The 18769-nt window shown below is 37.1% G+C and overlaps 1 protein-coding gene and 1 long non-coding RNA gene across 9 annotated transcripts in view; one reads left to right on the forward strand and one right to left on the reverse strand.

Annotated features, from left to right (window-relative positions):
- LOC136247257 (uncharacterized) overlaps window positions 1-18585 on the forward strand; it is a 237281-nt gene extending 218696 nt beyond the window's left edge. The window contains exon 7 of the mRNA XM_066038884.1: window positions 17008-18585. Coding sequence (XP_065894956.1) covers window positions 17008-18426 — 1419 coding nt within the window. The 3' untranslated portion in view covers window positions 18427-18585. The remainder of the gene's footprint in view (window positions 1-17007) is intronic.
- The window catches only part of LOC136247265 (uncharacterized), a 41540-nt gene continuing 28448 nt past the window's right edge, over window positions 5678-18769 (reverse strand). The window contains exons 1-10 of one of the 8 annotated variants that reach the window (XR_010697285.1): window positions 12092-12374; window positions 11922-12018; window positions 9334-11547; window positions 8221-8411; window positions 6368-6437; window positions 6246-6314; window positions 6115-6166; window positions 6002-6063; window positions 5862-5946; window positions 5678-5807 (exon numbers count right to left, since the gene is read on the reverse strand). This is a non-coding gene — a long non-coding RNA (uncharacterized lncRNA). Of the gene's footprint in view, window positions 5808-5861; window positions 5947-6001; window positions 6064-6114; window positions 6167-6245; window positions 6315-6367; window positions 6493-8220; window positions 8412-9333; window positions 12019-12091; window positions 12375-18769 lie in introns of those variants that run through there. The other 7 variants (XR_010697287.1, XR_010697286.1, XR_010697288.1 and 4 more) reach the window with 7 other exon arrangements.

Genomic DNA, 18769 nt, shown 5'->3' on the forward strand with positions numbered 1-18769 from the left:
ACTTGTCTGACTATTCTATTAGGGTAAGTGACTGCTCTATTAAAGTATCTCGATCTTTTGCCCGGTTTTGTGCTAGCAATGATTGTGGATGTTCCTTTACGAGTTTTTCTGCATTACTACGCGAAAAACGTGTGAATTCTAATTGATTATTCCAGAAAATCACCTTATTATTCCGGAATTACTCCTGATTCTTTTTACTACTGATTATTCCAAAAATTATTCCGGCATAATGTACGCATGCCTACACATTCTCTCACTCCCCCAAATTTTTCTATTAAGTCTTGACTGAGTCTTTCACTTAGAATTGCACACACACACACACACACACACACACACACACACACACACACACACACACACACACACCATGAATGCTTTGGAGACTTATAATTTGGTACAAGTTCCATAAACGACTTCACCACAGTACAATGCTTAAGTCTCAATAATTATAATAACACACAGATGCATGTGCACACACCTGTGATTCTAACACCATTATCAGTGTTGCAGCACTTAATGACCATGTGTTGCTTCTGGTCATCATCAAAGCTTGTGTAATGCCTCTCAGTTCCACGTATGTTTGTCAGAAGTGTGAAAATATCTATAAAATGTGCCATATCACTAAACCAAGGGCGAATTAAGGGGGGTGCTTGGAGTGCTGAAGCAAAATTTTACTACATGCAAACTAGGAAGCTTCTATAAGTTGCAGTATAGATGCAATAGCATCTTACACATATGTATGGGCATTGAAAAAATGGAAAGAGAAGGGGGAATGGCTACTCTTTTCTTAAAATTACTGAGAGGGGTACAAGTTATACTTTTGGTGTAAGACTTAACCAAAAAGCTGCAAAATATCAAAACATTTTATTAGAACATTCAACTACTGTAATAGAACGAAACTGTAATCTAAAAATCACGGCATAAACAAATACTTCAAGATAGCAAGCTAAAAGGTTAACACAAGACAGATCAGATAAACAGTAAACACCCATTACCTCATTTTAGCTACGAAGCAGAAAATTGACCAATGTGCCTAAAATGTACGTTTCCGGAATCAGGTCACATAATCAGGTCACATAATGATCCCAAATCAAGGCACAATAGTCAGAGATGGTGCAGTGATAGCTAGAGGATAGTGGTAGCAAGGTACCAGTACATCAGTGGTGTAGAAATGGGCACAGTGATCACTGTGAAAAATGAGGGATATAAGATGGTATTTCCAGTGGCTTATTGAATACAAAAAAGCTTGATATAACCTGTAGTATACTAATAATCACATGTAAGGCTTTAGTTAATGTGTTAAACATACTGAAACCATATATGTGATGGTATAGTGTGGGCATTATATTTGATATAAGCTATTTTAGGTAATGTGGTAAATAAACTGAAACCATATATGTAATAGTATAGTATGCATTATACTAAAGTATAACATGAGTATAATACAGGGTTTATATTAAGGCTTATTTGTATTTAATAAGCCACTGGAAATACCATATTATATCCCACCTTTTTCACAGTGGATGTCTACACACTAGATAGAAAATAAAACACACAGAGAGCTATATATTATTGCAGTATTGTACGCAGCAAAACACTATTGGCAACACTGAAAGTGTAAAATAGCAAGCCAGGGATAGATGAAATATACAAAATGTACAATGTATATGTTCATATTGCAGTTCTGAGGTGTCTCTGAAGATGCTCAGGAAGTGAAGCTATGTATGACAATGTGGTGAAGGCCAGCATGTGCTCCCAAAATTTAGGCAACACACAGTACAGACCTTGCTAGTTAGATACCACCAATATGCAAACCATGCAGGTGAAGGAATATCTGAGACAGCCAATCCAGTCACAGTCTAGCAAACCAGGTGAAGGAGGAATATGCAAAATTTACAATACAACTAAACAAAAGGAGCAAACTTTAAAGCATACTGCATGCTTTACAATACAGACAAAAACAGACAGCTAAAGCCTAGCAAACCAGGTGAGACTGAGGAAAAAACCAATATACAACTCAAGCAGACAATACTCACAGACATGCCATTATTTTAATCTTTTTGCTGGTCTTTTTCACAAGCCATTCACCATCACCTCAGAAACGGTCTTAATTACATGCTTTGTAGTGCTGTTAATATCTTTTCAGTCACAAACATAATTAGTATACATTTGTGCCTTCAATTACTGACTATTTTATCCCTAGGTAGTTCATGTTTGTAGACCTTGTAGTTTCTGTGTACATTCGTTTGTGACCAGATTTTACAAAACCGATCCAAATCACACATCAGGCAAAATCAAACTAACACTGCCAGTAGATAGCTACACTATCACACTATTAGTTTGACACTCAGTACTACCCAAAACTACTCAAGGCTACTTTTAACAGACGTCTTTTTTGAGCTGTGTAAAGTGCTCAAACGGCCTGTGAAGGGTCTGACTTGGTAAAAAATCAGTGGTTTACTGGTAGATGGCCTGATAATGTTGCCAGATTATTTTTCTGTTGATTTTACTACATGTCAGCTACTAAGAAGCCAACACAGCCATGTGATCTTGTGTCTGGACTCCAATCGTGGTCTGCCTCCATTTTAAAATCTATCTATTGCCCATCCCACCACCCCTCACACCTTTGTGAGCACTCACGATGCTACTTCGCTCATTCAACTGCTCAGATTTTCTACCTTATTTGGCAGGAAACTCTACAAGCAGCTACAAGTACTGGAAGTGGTTTGAAAGGTAATAAATTGATGTATCTTTTGTGTGAACTTCCTATGCATGCTTGCTATCCTTGGTGAGTTGTGCTGACTAGAATTCTTTAAATTGTTTATCTCAAAACTTCTAATGTGTGATTTGGATTGTTTTTCCAAAATCCAGTCACATAACGCTCATCTGACTGTAAACAAGCCAAACACAAAGAAGCATAGTTTGGAATCACTCCATGGCCACTGATAGCCATCATACACTGACCAGATGTCTTTCCACTGCTCCAGAATTCTTGGTAGGTCACATGATCTCATGTGATGTACTGGATAAAATTTATACGTGACCTAATTTAGAAAACTAATTGATCTATGCACAATAGTACTCTTGTTATAAAACGCATTTAACAAAATAGGTAATAAAATGCAAATTCCAAAAAAAAATTATGCTAGCTTTTATCACCTTGCTGGTCGGTGAATTGACACTCCAGCAAATAAACCCTGGGCATCATTGTTTTCCCCTAGTCATAGGGAGTTCAATAATTTCTATTTCATCTTCATACGCAGGTGGGTTTCTGAGTTACAGACATTTGTTTATGTTGCGGCGCCGAAAGAATTTACAATGATATTTCTTCAGTGAATTCGCCTTCCTTTCAGATCACAGAAGAATATCTTTGGCAAAAACTATACCTTGGTGGATTCACAATTGCATGGCAAATACAATGAGCAATGATTCAACTCTGTACGCTGTTGAAGTAGTAAGTTATGATGGTTTATGTAAGTGCCTGTAGATTATTTTCTCGTTGTCTTCTGTAGCTACATATTATATATTTATTGGCTGTTGATATTTAGCTGGTCATTGCAATTAAAAAAAACTTAGAAAAAATCGTGACACAGAAAGGTTTAAGAAATGAAGAAAAAAAAGGGTAACATGACCTAGACTCTAACCCACACATCCAGGTTTGGAGTACCAACGCTGTACCACTGTACCACCGGTGCTCAGGGGCGGATCCAGCAGCTGGCAAGGGGAGGGGCACAAACAGGCTAAGTTGCATGTAAATGGTTGAATTCTCTTATTAGTTGCTGTATTTTTGAAACAGACAATGGTAACCTTTTTGCAGTGTCTCACTACTGATTTAGCCATTTTGATGGTTGTGAAGTCTTTAAAGGCTATTAATGTCTTGCGACACGATAATTATTTTTAGAGGCGCTTAGTACGCACGAAGGTACTAGGTGACAATTTCATAATTAGACTGATTTGCTTTGGTTTTAGGTGAATTTGTAATAATAAATGCTATTAAACTGTGCATATTTTCATGAGTTATAAGGCCTGATGTAAGTTTAGTAGCCTAGCTATGGCTACTCCACAAGGTGAGGTGAGGGGGGGCATTTGCCCCAAATGCCCCATCCTGGATCCGCCATTGGTGCTTGCCTGCTATTCCTCTTGTTTATGTACTATTTAAATGTTACAAATATAAAATACTATATAGTCTAACCCGAAGAAGAAACCAAAGCTGAACCTGACCCTAAACTCTAACGCTAACTTGACGTTTGCCTGTTAAACGTAATGATGACTTTCACTGTCTGTATGAAGGTAAGATTTTGGGTGAGTTCGAGGCGAGCTAGGGTTGGCCCGGCTTCACTCGCTCCAACCCTAGCTCGCCTCGAACTCACCCAAAAACTTACCTTCATACAACTAGTGTGTTTGATACTAGAGTTATAGGTGACACTTCCCAACAAACGACCGGATAAATAATATTTGCACCGTGACCGGTGACCGGCTAAATATCCCGATATTTATTCACTCTATACTGCTGTATTTCCCACACTGCTTAACTTATGAAGCTGAAACTTAGTCAGTCCATTCCTCTGTCCATGTAGACAACAAAGAACCAAAAAATGAATTTGATAAATGTGCGTATATCAATGATTTTCTAAAATTAGGTCACATATGTGACCAGATTTTACAAAACCTATCCAATTCGTACATCAGGAAAAATCAAACTATCACCAACACTGGATAGCTACAATATTGTACTACTAGTTTTGACACTCAGTACTACCCAAACTACTCGAGGCTAGTTTTAACAGACGTCTTTTCTGGGTTGTGTAGATATCTCAAATGGTGGTTTCTGACCTTGTGAAGGATCTGACTTGGCACGAATCAGTGGTTTCCTGGTGGATGGCCTGATAATTTTGGCCAGACCAATTTTCTTGTTGATTTTGCTACATGTCAGCCACTAAAAAGCCAGCAAAAACCTGTCATCTTGTGTCTTGACTTCAATCATGGTCTGCCTCCATTTTGAATTCTATCTGAGATTATCTCTTCCGACACCCCTACCTTCTACACCTTTGTGAGCACTAGTAATACTACTTCGTTCATCCAACTGCTCAGATTTATTATCTGAGAAACCTTACAAGCAGTTAAAAGCACTGGAAGTGGTCTGAAAGGTAATAGATTGAAGCATCGTTTGTGTAAACTTTACATGTGTGCTTGTTATCCTTGGTGAGTTATACTGACTTGAATTCTATAAAATTCTTTATCTCAAAACTTCTAATGTACACATTGAACTGTTTTTTTCAAAGTCCAGTCACATTAATTTTATTCATTACTTATGATGTAAGTATTACTTTCAGTACTTGCTGGTATAATTATAGTGAAACTTTACTTTTAGTACTTGGTTGTATAATCACAGGAGAAAGTAGGCCCTGAAATGGTACAAAGATCACCTGTAAAATGCTACCGTTAAACAAATTACGGTGTATTAATCGGCGAACCAATTGGCAGTGAAACGGGTTTTTCTAAATTTCCGTAGTTGGACTTTTTTGCAAACGGAAACCTGTAGCCTTACCCGCATTTAGACTTATCGTCCCTTGTTATATACCCGGCAATCTAATAACCCCCTTGCCGTCTACAAACCTTGTACAATGTTCCCAATATGCCTTCCAAGCCTCCCATCGCGTTAAAAGATTGTTTCGAATAAATGTGCATCATTAATTATTCATATGATCACGTGCATAAATTTATTAATAAAATCAATTGTTTTCCAGTTTCTTTACCACCACCACCACCATCACAGTGACTCAACAAGGAGGTTGAAGGGATCAACACTGCAATGGTATTATGACAGATGACAAAACAATTTCAAAAATGCCACTGCTTACATCTCCAAAAAACTATCCAACTGCTTTTTACTCCGTCATCATTTCACTGCTCCTGTCCAGCCTCATTTTTTTCAAACAAAAGTGACTACAGAAGTTTAGTCGATTACAAAACAGTTAAGATAAGCATACCAAATGCTTACATTTCCACTTGTTCACTATTCTGCCTGTAGTTACTGCACCATTTGTCAGTTATTTCAAGGGACTACAGAATTACGGCAGATTAAAACAGTTAGATAAGCACACCGATACTTACATTTCTACTTGTTCACAACAGAATCTATTCTACTGGAAGTTTTGTTATTACACTGCTCAGTTATTTCAAATAAAAACGGATTAAAGAAATACGGCAATTAAAACAGTTAAGATAAGCATGCTTATACTTACATTTCCACTTGTTCACTATTCTGCCTGTAGTTATTGCTTCATTCATCAGTTATTTCACACAAAAAGGCACTACAGAATTATGGCAGATTATAAAACAGTTACATAAGCACACCAATACTTACATTTCCAACAGAATCCATTCTACTGGCAGTTTTGTTATTCCACTGTTCAGTTATTTCAAACAAAAAGGGACTACACATTTACGGCAGATTAAAACAGTTAAGATGAGCACACCCCAGGGGAAGATCTAGGATGTCAGAAGGGGGGGGGGGGGGTGCTAACATGGACATTTATATATGTGGCAAGAAAGTTGATACAACTAGTGTGAGAAGCACATTCAGCATGCGGAGCATGCTCTATCTAGGGGGGTCTGGAGGCATGCCCCCACAGGAAAATTTTGCTAATTTGGCCTATTGAGACTGAATTTGGTAGTACTTTTGAGTGAAAAATGATGTCACTTTGTTTATGTATAAATTGTATAAACATCATTAATTGAAAATCTATTCTGAAAAATAGCCTTTTCTGTCAGTTTTTTTAGGCCCTGCTGCAAACTTGATTCTTGGGTTGAAATGCTTCTCTTGCAAATAAAACAGTAGTCTTATATAATAGTGAATAGCTTTTATAACTAGTTCACAAGGCTGCAACATCTGAGAGCTGTTCATTTTTGTTTCCCTTACTTGATCAAACCCCATGCTACATTTGTATAAATCTAGCAGCGTTAGAGTTTGTACTATCAAATCCCTTGAAGCTCAACTTTAAGCTAAAATGATACTGCAGCATTTATGTTGTCATGATCATTGTGTGCTAAAAAGGGGTTAGTTGTGGCCAAAAACTAGTTGTATTTGTAGACTAGTTGTAAAACAATTATAATGATGGATGGATCCATCATTTTAAAAGTTAGATTGAAATAGCAACCTGCACTTCAGACCAGTAGCTACATATGAAGATAGATCCAATCCTGTGTTTTAAATATTCTCCTTGACCTTACATTCAATTAACTATACACTCTATACTCTCTTTGACAAGCCACTATTATACATTTTCTTAAAATCCATTAACAAGAAACAGTGTATAGTTCTGTTTTTTTAATCAAAATTACTTCCAACTGAAATCATTTATCTTGTACCCAGATTTGGTTAGAAATAGTTCTAGATTCAATCTTGTGATAACCATTTTCCAAAAATTTCCAGGGGTTCTAGGAGTATATATGCCACCAGATCTAAAGCCCCCCTAGCTAGAGAATTATATACAGCTGAGTGCACTTGCACTCCACACACTGGTGAGTAGTCTACTTGCCCTCTCCACTCACACTTACCCTCTCCACTATTTGGACAGCTAGTGTACGTAGTTTGAAGCATGAGACTGTAAATTATGCTATACTTCAAAACACTAAATTTGATCATGTACAGCTGATACCCATATGTTTCCACTACTAGTTCTTTAAGATGTTAGTCTAAGATTAAATTTTAGTTACATGGCTGCGCCCTTTAGTTATATTGACAAGCCGTATGGGGAATAATGGTATCAGTACATTAATAAATCTTTTACCTGAAGTGATTGGTATATGACAGGATGTTTGGTACAGTGGTGAGGGTAGCAGTGCACAGGTCTAGAAGAATAGGTTGAATTTCAGCTTGCACTCTGGTAACTTCTTGAAAATTATAGTTTTAATGATGGATGTTCTATTAGAGTAGTTGACTGTTCTATTAGAGTATTTCGGATTTAGCAACTTCTAAGGTGAGACTTATTCCAAAAGTATAATTTTGAACCTCTTTTAGTAATTCTTGGATAAGATTAGCTATTCCCCTTGCTCTTTTCATCTTTTCATTGCCCATACATGTGTATAAACTGCAACTGCACCCTGTACTACAGCTTCTAGAAGCTTCCTAGCTTGCTCATTGTATAATTTTGGAGGGAGAATGCTTCAGCGCCCCAAGCACCACCCCTAAATCCGCCCTTGCACCCGTATACTTACATTTCACTACTCTGCCTGTAGCTTCAATATTTCACTGCTCCTGTACTTAAACAATGACAGGCTAATTCCACAACAGAATTATGGTCAATGACAACACAGTTACATAATCATGCCACCACTTGCGTACATTTCACAACTGTAATCATAGTTTTCACCCTTTCGCTGCTCTGTTCTCAGTTCCTCCAAATATTCTACAACAGAATTATGGTCGATTACAAAACAGTTACATAGCAGGGGCGGATCCAGGGGGGAGGGGTGCTTTGGGGGCTGAAGCCCCCCCTTTCATATTTAGGCTTTACTTGATCAATATGCTGAGTATTATAATGAAATTTTGTGTTAGCATAATTATATAATCACTAATAATACAAATACTCATAAAACCACCTTATAAACATCTTTCCAAGGTATTGTCAGTGGATTTATGCTAAAGTTTATGCAACAAGGACCCGGATCAGCATTGGAGGTGTACAAGATCGAGATACTCTAATAGAGCAGTCAGCTGACTACTCTAATAGAACATTCACTGGAAAACATGTAGTTGGTTCTGTTATGGAATTTTTCCAAATCTGCCTGCACCTATGCATACAATAAAGTACATTGGTTTGTTTAAAGGGATTCATTCATCTACTTGTGTAGTTAATATGTATGGCAATACTTAATTCAGGTACACAATTTCCATTGAAAATGCTCTCAGATTCAATCTTGTATTCAAAATTTTCACTTTCAACATTATTATTCTAACATTCACCTATTCAGTGTTGTGCAATGTGAGAGGGTGCATCATGTACTTGGTTGTCTGTACCTACCCAAACTTTTCCATAAGCAAAATGCTTCAGAGCCATACCTATAATCTAAAGGCAGTATATAAAATATCTACAGGCAGAAAATATTATGAATTTTACGTGGAAATGTCTCCAAATTGCAGTATTTTAGCATCTATTTTTCAAAATATTCCTGGGGGGGCATGCCCCCAGGCCCTCTTAGTTCCAGCATGCAAAGGATGCTGGGAAGTGTGCTTTGAACACCTCTACCCAAGAGATTAGTATCTTGAGTTAGCCCCCCCCCCCTTTTATAAATCCTAGATCCGCCACTGCATAGCACGAGAACACTTACAATTCCACTTGTTCACAACCATTTCTATTCTGGCATTATTTCACTGCCCCACCCTCAGTTACTCCAAACAAACAAACTTATAGTCTATAACAAACAGTTAGATAAGCATGACAACACTTATTCTCGCATGGCCAGATCACTATCTTACTTCTTTGTGATGTCATTGGTTGGCAAGATAGGGTCTGGTGAATTACTGTTGACAAAATGCATTCGTAAGCAAACAGTTACCACAGTTTCTTGCTGTTCCTGCTGGGAAAATGCTATGTAGCAATGGTATCAGCTCTGTTACAAGTTTTGCTGTAGCGTTTATGTCCACCATACTAACATACAGCTAGCCAATGAATCAATTTCACTGGATATTGGTTTAAAGTCACCACTACACTTCAACAGGATCTATCTTGCTGACAAACAATGCCGCAAAGAAAGAGAGGAGGCAGAAGGCAGTCTAGCCACACGAGACTAAGTAACACTTACAATCCACTTTCTCACAACTGTTGCTATGCCTGTAGTTTACTGCTCCCATCTTCTGTGATTCAAAACAATGAAGAAGTGATTCTACAACAGAATTACGGTTGATAACAAAACAGATACGTTCACATTTTGGAGATACAAATGGGAATTTGACAGTATGCCATGGCTTCAGTTAAAGTCTGTACCCTCAGGAATAAATCCATTTATAATGCTGAAAATGTCCTTCACTGGGGGAGACGGGGAATAACATCGATAGCTGCTGGTAAGCACACAGATGATCTAATTTATATAAGCTAAATAATGATGTCAAACAAAGCAGAATTTATTGTACTTCAAAAATATTATTATAGTGGCCATATCAGTAAGGTATACTTCATGACCTCTTTACTGAGACCACCTCACTATCAAAGCTGCATTATTTTTCTCCAGAGGTGGTTCCATTAATAAAGTTTGTGTATGCAAGTTAACTGCACAAAAATACTATCCACCTTGCAAGGGCCTCGGAACAGGGGAGGCCAAGGGGCCATGGCCCCCACACTATTTTCAAAAGCATGTTTTGGCCCCCCACTTTTGGGGCTGACTAGCCCAGGTTGAAACAATCAGCCAAAGTTATATACACAGAAATACATACATCCATACGAGAAGCCATACAACACCATGTACCAGTACTGGCGTCACCAGTCCCCCCCTTGAGTCCTCCACAACTGCCAAGCTATTCACTGATACACCCAAAAGCGCCTATAATTTTATTTTTGATTAGTCCTTGCACGTGACATCTGCTGTTCAAATATTTTCCTAGAGCTCGTCCTGGAGCCTGCGCAGTGAGAAACTTAAATAGTGGAAAGAATGCCACATCGGTGGTATTATGATGGGAAAGGTTACGCTCGAATGGAAGGATAGCAGCAGATCTAAGAATGCAGTCTCATAGTAGTGCTTGAATGTACAGGAGTTGCTGACTTCTGAGTACTGACCATTGAATTTGGTGAAGAGTTGATTTATCAAGTAGACTAGTCTAAAAGAGAGGCATACAAGGATATGTAAATGAGAGTAGCCAATGTGAACGCAGTAGTGATGTGGGGTTCACGTGATCCTCACAGTTGGAACCGGCTACAGCAGATAACCCAGTTTCTTCAAGGTATTATGTTTCGCTTAGCGGATAACACTGTTAATGTTATAATCCTTATAGTGGAGGTACTGTACAATAAACATAAAGGAAAGACCTCCACGTGACCATGATTTCTCACGTGATATATACATGCATCGAGCACATGCAGTAGGTATAGCAGCCATTAGCAGAATAGGGAGTGAGCAGATAGCTGTGCATACATTGTAGCTGTAGGGTTATATTTATTAGCTAGTGATAACACTTCACAACACCTATATATAAACGCACGTATGAACTGAGCTACAGGAGCCCTATCAATGTGAGCCTACATGGGCTGGGTGTTGATCAGTTTATAGTTAGCTGATTTTGGATGCCTTTGGCCCTCCGCTCTAAAAATCGCTCCTACGCCCTTGCACCTTGTGATCACCTTTCTTTAAATTCAGCTACAACATAAAAAAATAGCTAGTAGTGTGCCATCTCTCTCCATACGTACTTCGTCAATATTCTTCATTCATTTAAATTGTTAACCACTTGTGGTACAAAAGGTTGATAATCAGTTTCGGAGGTAAATATTGTGGAACGTATCTTTGCTGCTACATAGGTCATCAATTTGACTGATAGAGTTTTGCACAGTTGTCCTAAAAATCATATCAATGATAATATTGTTACATACTACATACAGGATTTCTATATAAAACACAGACATTACATACATGTTCCCCCAGCAAAATCGCTCAAGACTGATCGCTGGTTGGGAAACACAGATACATGAATACAAGTTCAACAGCAAGACCGCTCAAGGCTGATCGCTGGTTGGAAACACAGATACATGAATACATAACTAACAGTTAGACTGCTCAGGCTGATCGCTGGTTGGGAAACACAGATACATGAACACATAACCAACAGCTAGACCGCTCAAGGCTGATCACTGGTTGGGAAACACATTCATACACTACAAACATGCCTTGTGTACAAGACCATACAAGCATGAACAATAATATCATCATACATCATGGTCCATTATGTAGTTTCGGGCTCTTTGCTTTCTTATTCCATCTTTTTCTTCTTGGATTAGCCATGTCTTATAATTTACAGTCGTGATGCACCTAGAAGGAACAATTCTGGTTAATACTAGTTCACTGTACATATCAGACAGAAGACCATCTAATAAATGCTCACCATGTAATAAACTAGACTTCCCAGAGTCGTGTAAATCATGTAGTTCTGTGTAAATCGTAGGACTAGGCCTGGATGACTTGTGTACTTACAACCAATTCTTCCTTCGTGCAGTAGTCCTTCGCTCATGTAAAACTTGCTGAAAACAAAGCACTGTTCAGTCGATTTGATGGCACATCTTTCTTTATACAATCCGTTCTTTTGTTACTGCGCATAGCAGAACACACGTAAACGCTCCAGCACATACTCTATTCAACACGCCATTTTTTTCTAGTGCAGCTGGTCATACCTGTGGTTACGCGCACGTGTACAAAATCCTTTACCGTATATCGCGAACCGGGGTAGCCGTGTTTCGATATATGGAATTGTTCCGTAATTGGGATAATTAATGGTAACTCGTTAACAACCATTTAAAGGCCTTCAATCTCCTGTGAATATTAGTGCTTCATAGTAGCCACTTAGTGTACATACAACAGAGTTGATATATAAACCACATTAGAATTAAAGGTCTAATAACCCAGGTGCTACTTGCCTTGTGGATTAAATTATTACAGAAATTTATGTAGGTGTGTGGGGTTGCTTGAGTGTTTATGTTAGAAGTGCATGGAATGCAGGGAATGAAATTATTAATAAAGCGAGTCAACAGGAAAATCAAACCTTGTTTTATATTTATATTCGTAGAATGGCTAAGCAGAATACAAAAATGTTCACATTTTGACAAAAGCACCAAACTTGGTACAGTATTTACTCAAATCAGATTTAGATACGGTGCTATTAAAATTACTCATCATTGTTATGCCTGACAACAAAAATCAATAAAAAGTATTGAGGTGGCTTTAAAAGTGTTTAACTACTTCACCATTGCATTTCTGAGAGATTCTAGACTGTACACTTTATGCCACTATATTTCACAAACCATATGACAGAAGCCCATATTATAACATCAATCACCATTAAACAGTGAATCCCACTGTGGTATTATGGCTTACTTAATGGTAACCCCTACACAGCTATATAACCACAAAACTTAGCCAGCAAATTGACACACATTAATAGTGTTACAGTGTTTATAACAGTACAATAAGGGTCACCACTCCATATAAATCTGAAGCAATTCACACATGCACATAAACCAGTAAGGCCAATAATGTGTGAAGAGGGAACCACCCAGGAAATCATTAAAACCTGTCTAATATATCTCTTACCATTTCCTTTAACTCATAATGCCAGAGTCATTTTGAAGTATCCACCAGAACGGCAATTACCACCATCACAAATCTGTCGATTACATAACATTATGCAAATTAGTACATGAGAGAAGATCCATTTATCCTTATTCCCATTTGTGTAGGAGCATGACCATCTTAGACTAAACACATTAGCTGCTAGAAGATACAATGAAAGCCACAGATTGCCTTAATATTAACACTGGGAACATTTATAGAGTAAATGCAACATATTAATGTATAACCAGATCTGTGAAAAGGAGTCTTATAGCCTTTCTGAATTTCCAAGTTTGACGAGTCATAACTCATCATGTGCAAGCTATATATTGATATTTAGTAATAGCACTATATTTGGAGTGTACAGTAACCAATTTTCAGGCTGATGTCATCCTCACAGGTCAAGTTATGGATTATCAAGTTTATGCAATTGAATAGTCTATAAGACCCCTTTTTGCAGGTCCTGTTACATGGTGTCTACAGCGGTAAATTGGTTATTAATTAATAGTAAATATACTGGAACTTTGAATATGCATAGACAAGCAAGGGAGTGTCATATCCAAAAACTGATCAAGTGAGGTAACCATCCAGGTCAATGACAGAGAGTCATGCCATAGATGTACAATATTGGATTGTGCTTGTGCTTTTATTCACTGCATTAGAAGTATTTAAGAAACAGTTTATTTTACCACATTTTGAAAGTTTTCGGATTGCACCTGTAAATTTGAAATAAAGTTCATATTATTAAAGCAGAAACAAAGATATTGAATGCACTTGTATTGTTCTTAACCAGCTATAAATGAGCTTATAACCTAGTTTGCAATCTTCCAAACATGCCCAAGGCAATGATTTTGATGTGGCACCAAATCTCAATTCATTTAGTATACCTTACTTAACTTCCAGAGAAAATTTGGTGCTTTAATTACAAAGTGAACTATTTCATCAAAATTTGTTTCTTAGCAACTCTATTTTGTGGACTTCTTATATACCTGTCTCCAACACTTGTGAATGTTGTATCAAAACTATTAATGTGATACAATTACAAAACTTTCCACATAATTATGTTGTACAGGGGCGGATCTAGGATTTCAGAAGGGAGGGCGCTAACATGGATACACACACACATATGTGACTGGATTTTGGAAAAACGACCCAAATCGCAATTGCAATGGTTATTAGGTAGCTACAAAAAAGCTACCTAATAGAGAGTTCATCTATATCACACTGGAATTCAGCTAGAAACAAGCCATCCAGACTGAGTAGAGAGATCAACTAGAAAACATCACCTTGTAGAGAGTTCAAATCACCCTGCAGATAGTTCAGCTACAAACAAATCACCCTATAGAGAGATTAGCTAGAAGAAGTCACCTTGTAAAGAGTTTAGCTACAAATAAACTACCATGTAGAGAATTAAGCTATGAACAGATCATCCTGTCAAGAGTTCAGCTAGAAACAAGTCATCCTGTAGAGAGATCAACTAGAAGAAGTTACCTTGTAGAGAGTTCAGCTACAAAGAAACAAGCATGTAGAAAGTTCAGCTGCAAACAAATCAAACTGTACAGAGTTCAGCTACAAACAAATCTCCCCGTAGAGATATCAGCTAGAAGAAGTTTCCTTGTAGAGAGTCCAGCTACAAAGAACCATCATGTAGAGAGTTCAGCTGCAAACAAATCACCTTTATAGAGTCCAACTACAAACAAATCTCCCTGTAGAGAGATCAGCTAGAAGAAGTTTCCTTGTAGAGAGTTCAGCTACAAACAAATCACCCTGTAGAAAGATCAGCTAGAAGAAGTTACCTAGTGGAGAGTTCAGCTACAAAGAAGCCATCATGTAGAGAGTTCAGCTGCAAACAAATCACCTGTAGAGAGTTCACTACAAACAAATCTCCCTGTAGAGAGATCAGCTAGAAGAAGTTACCTTGTGGAGAGTTCAGCTACAAAGAAACCATCATGTAGAGAGTTCAGCTGCAAACAAATCACCTGTAGAGAGTTCACTACAAACAAATCTCTCTGTAGAGAGATCAGCTAGAAGAAATTACCTTGTAGAGAGTTCAATTACAAAGAAACCACCATGTAGATAGTTCAGCTGCAAAGAAATCACCCTTTAGAAATTCAGCCACAAACAAATTGTCCTGTAGAAAGATCAGTTAGAAGAAGTGACCTTGTAGATTGTTCAGCTACAAACAATTCACCCTGTAGAGAGAGCAGCAAGAAGAAGTCACTTTGTAGAGCGTTCAGTTGCAAAGAAACCACCATGGAGAGTTCTGTGATAAATATATGTATTATATATATAATTTGTACATTTACTGATAAAATCAGAAATATTTAAAGTACATCTGCTTCATCTATTCTTCTTCCTGTGGTAAAGAAAAAAAGACAGGTTTAAAAAGTACCAAAGCCGGCCATACAAATACAAAAAGAAGTGAAATCTAATCCGAAACAGCCAAGCTGTAAAAAAGTGTGCGGCCCTCAAAAAGGCTATGGTGAAAAAAGATGTGAAATCCAAGGTGGCGGCCAAGAAATGGCTGTGATGGTAGGTTAATGGTAAAAATTTTATTAACGGCAATTTAGGTGAATTTTTTACCAAGACCAAGTGGCACAAAAATTCACCTGAATTGTCGTTATTAAATTTTTTACCATTAACCTACCATCACAGCCATTTCTTGGCTGCCACCTTGGATATCACATCTTTTTTCACCATACCCTTTTTGAGGGCCGCACACTTTTTTTACAGCTTGGCTGTTTTGGATTAGATTTTATTAGCTAGAGTATGTCCTAAGGAGTAGAGCTTTTGCTAAGGTGTGGTTGCTATTACCAAAAATTGCATATTACCTTAGAAATTGTCTATGTGGCAACAGTCACTAAGCAACCATGCTATAATGGTTGCCTAACAGTGATTGCTATAGGATATTTGGATTTGGTTGTCTATTTGAGCCATAGCAATCAGACTCAAACAACCGTTGCTAGACAGCCAATTGGAAAGCAGTGAAATTTGAGATAAATATCAAAAAACAGGGAAAATCATGAGTAGCAGCGAAATTTGGGATATATACTACTTTTGTTGCATTGAAAAAGAAAGGAAATTATATTTAGTTTTGCCTTGAGAATGATATTCCATGAAATTCAATAAAGTTAACAGTCCAGAGCTAATTTACTCCCCACACAATGGTTGTTCGGCTTGAACAACACCTTTAATTTGAAAGCATGGTTTAAAAGTGTAAAATATTGTCTCAAATAGATAAATATTTTCAATGTAAAAACAACTGTAAAGATTGCCAAAGACAAAATATGCAGTGGCACTTGTCAGTAAATAAAATTAATGTGATCAGAAGCACACTTAAAGTTTCATAATTGTGCATAAAATGCTCAATTTTTTTGCACTATGCCACTGTACAGTACAGCTCAGCTCCAAGACAAAATTTGTTCAAGTCAAAAATGCAAGCAAAAGATGAGAAAATGCATGCAAAATAAGGGTGAATCGTGTCCTCTCACATTATACTTCAAGTAAATTGCACTGTGACATGTATATAGACTCTACGTGGTGACAGTGTAATTTGATATGGACGTGTGAGAAGCACACAAAATGTGGAAGAACATTACGTTGGAGCTAAGCTGTACAGTACTATTGCCCTATTATGGCTTAAATTAAAATATTATCATGTGCATATAATTGTGGAAATCTTTTATTTTCGCTTAGGCTGAAAATGATAACATTTCAAGTTCACTTGCACTGAAAATGAAAAATGAATCTACACTTCTTTCTAATCCACAAAGCAAAATTGCAGCTTACAAACTTCCCATGAAAATGATCATGGTAAATCAGAATAAGGGAGTGGCAAAATATGTAATTGGAACACCAATACCAGGCCAACTAGTAATCGAAAAGGTCTTAATGGTAGTCGGAGTTACAGGCGCAGGTAAAACAACTTTAATCAATGGAATGATCAATTACTTATTTGGCGTAAAGTGGAAGGATGATTTTCGGCTAGTTCTCATTGCAGAAGATTCAGCAAAAAGCCAAGCACATAGTCAGACAGCGTTAATTACTGTGTACAAAATATATCCATCTCAAGGATCACAGTTTGAATATACATTAACCATTATTGATACTCCAGGCTTTGGAGACACTACTGGTTTAGAACGTAACAAACAAATTATACAACAAATACAGAATTTCTTTTCTGTTCAAGGTGAAAACGGACTTGATCATCTTGATGGAATTGGATTCGTGACCCAAGCTTCCCTTGCACGGCTGACTGCACAACAAAATTATGTTTATCACTCTATTTTATCTGTATTTGGCAGTGATGTATACCTGAATATATTCATTATGGTAACATTTGCTGATGGCCAGGATCCTCCTGTAATTGCTGCTATTGAAGAGGCTAAAATTGAATGCTCAACATATTACAAATTTAATAATTCTGCTTTATTTGCTTGCAATAAACACATAAAGATTTCAGATGAAGATGAGAATGAAGAAGAAAATTTTGATGAAATGTTCTGGAAAATGGGCTTTCTTTTTCTAAAAAAATTTTTCAAAGCATTTTATAGTAAAATAGGAGTGAGTCTTTACTTAACAATGGAAGTATTGAGAGAACGAAAACAGCTTGAAACTACTGTTCAAGCTCTACAACAACAAATTAGGGCTGGTTGTGCTAAGTTAGAGGAACTGAGACAAGAAGAAATAGTTCTTCAACAACGAGAAGCTGAAATTGCAACTAACAAAGATTTTACTTATTCTGTAGATATTGAAAAGCAAAGAAACATGGTACAACAAATAAATTATTATCTTCAAACTGTTGAGAATGATGTCGTCTTTAAAGTAGAAGAACTTCAACGAGGTTTACAACGGTTAGATAAAATTGCATTAAAACAAAGTCCACTTACACAAGTCCAGCATATGAGCTTGTTAATAGAAGCTGAAAAACAACAAGCTAACCCTGGTTTCCTGCAACGTATTAAAATTTATGAACTTGCCAAACAAGAAGCTGAAATATTGGAAAAAGCTAAACATAATCCAGAAAGCTTAAGGATTCGAAGAGAGAAGGAAGAAATTAGGGAACTTAACAAAAAGCACCAAAAATCTAGGTTTAACCCACTTAGGTATTGGTGACTTACACACATGCATGCATAAACATTGTTTTAGCTGAAAACACACAGATGCTAAATTGCTAGGTTGCTGAACAGTATTATTTAATTTATAATGTGATATATACTAGTACTTCTGATTTTATAACATATTTTGTGTGAATGCTGTTCAAAGATAAAAAATATGCACGTTTTGGTTTTCTTGTCATAATCATAAGTATTAATTACTCATCATAGACTATTGAGTTCTATATAGTTATGAATCATAGAAGTTTTCACATCATTACACAATAAACATTGACCAGAAACCAGATTCACAATAATTTCACAACACCTTGGCAGTATTGGTTGGATATAATAAATCACAA

This window comes from Dysidea avara, chromosome 2 (genome assembly GCF_963678975.1).
Source record: "Dysidea avara chromosome 2, odDysAvar1.4, whole genome shotgun sequence".
NCBI classification, from domain to species: domain Eukaryota; kingdom Metazoa; phylum Porifera; class Demospongiae; order Dictyoceratida; family Dysideidae; genus Dysidea; species Dysidea avara.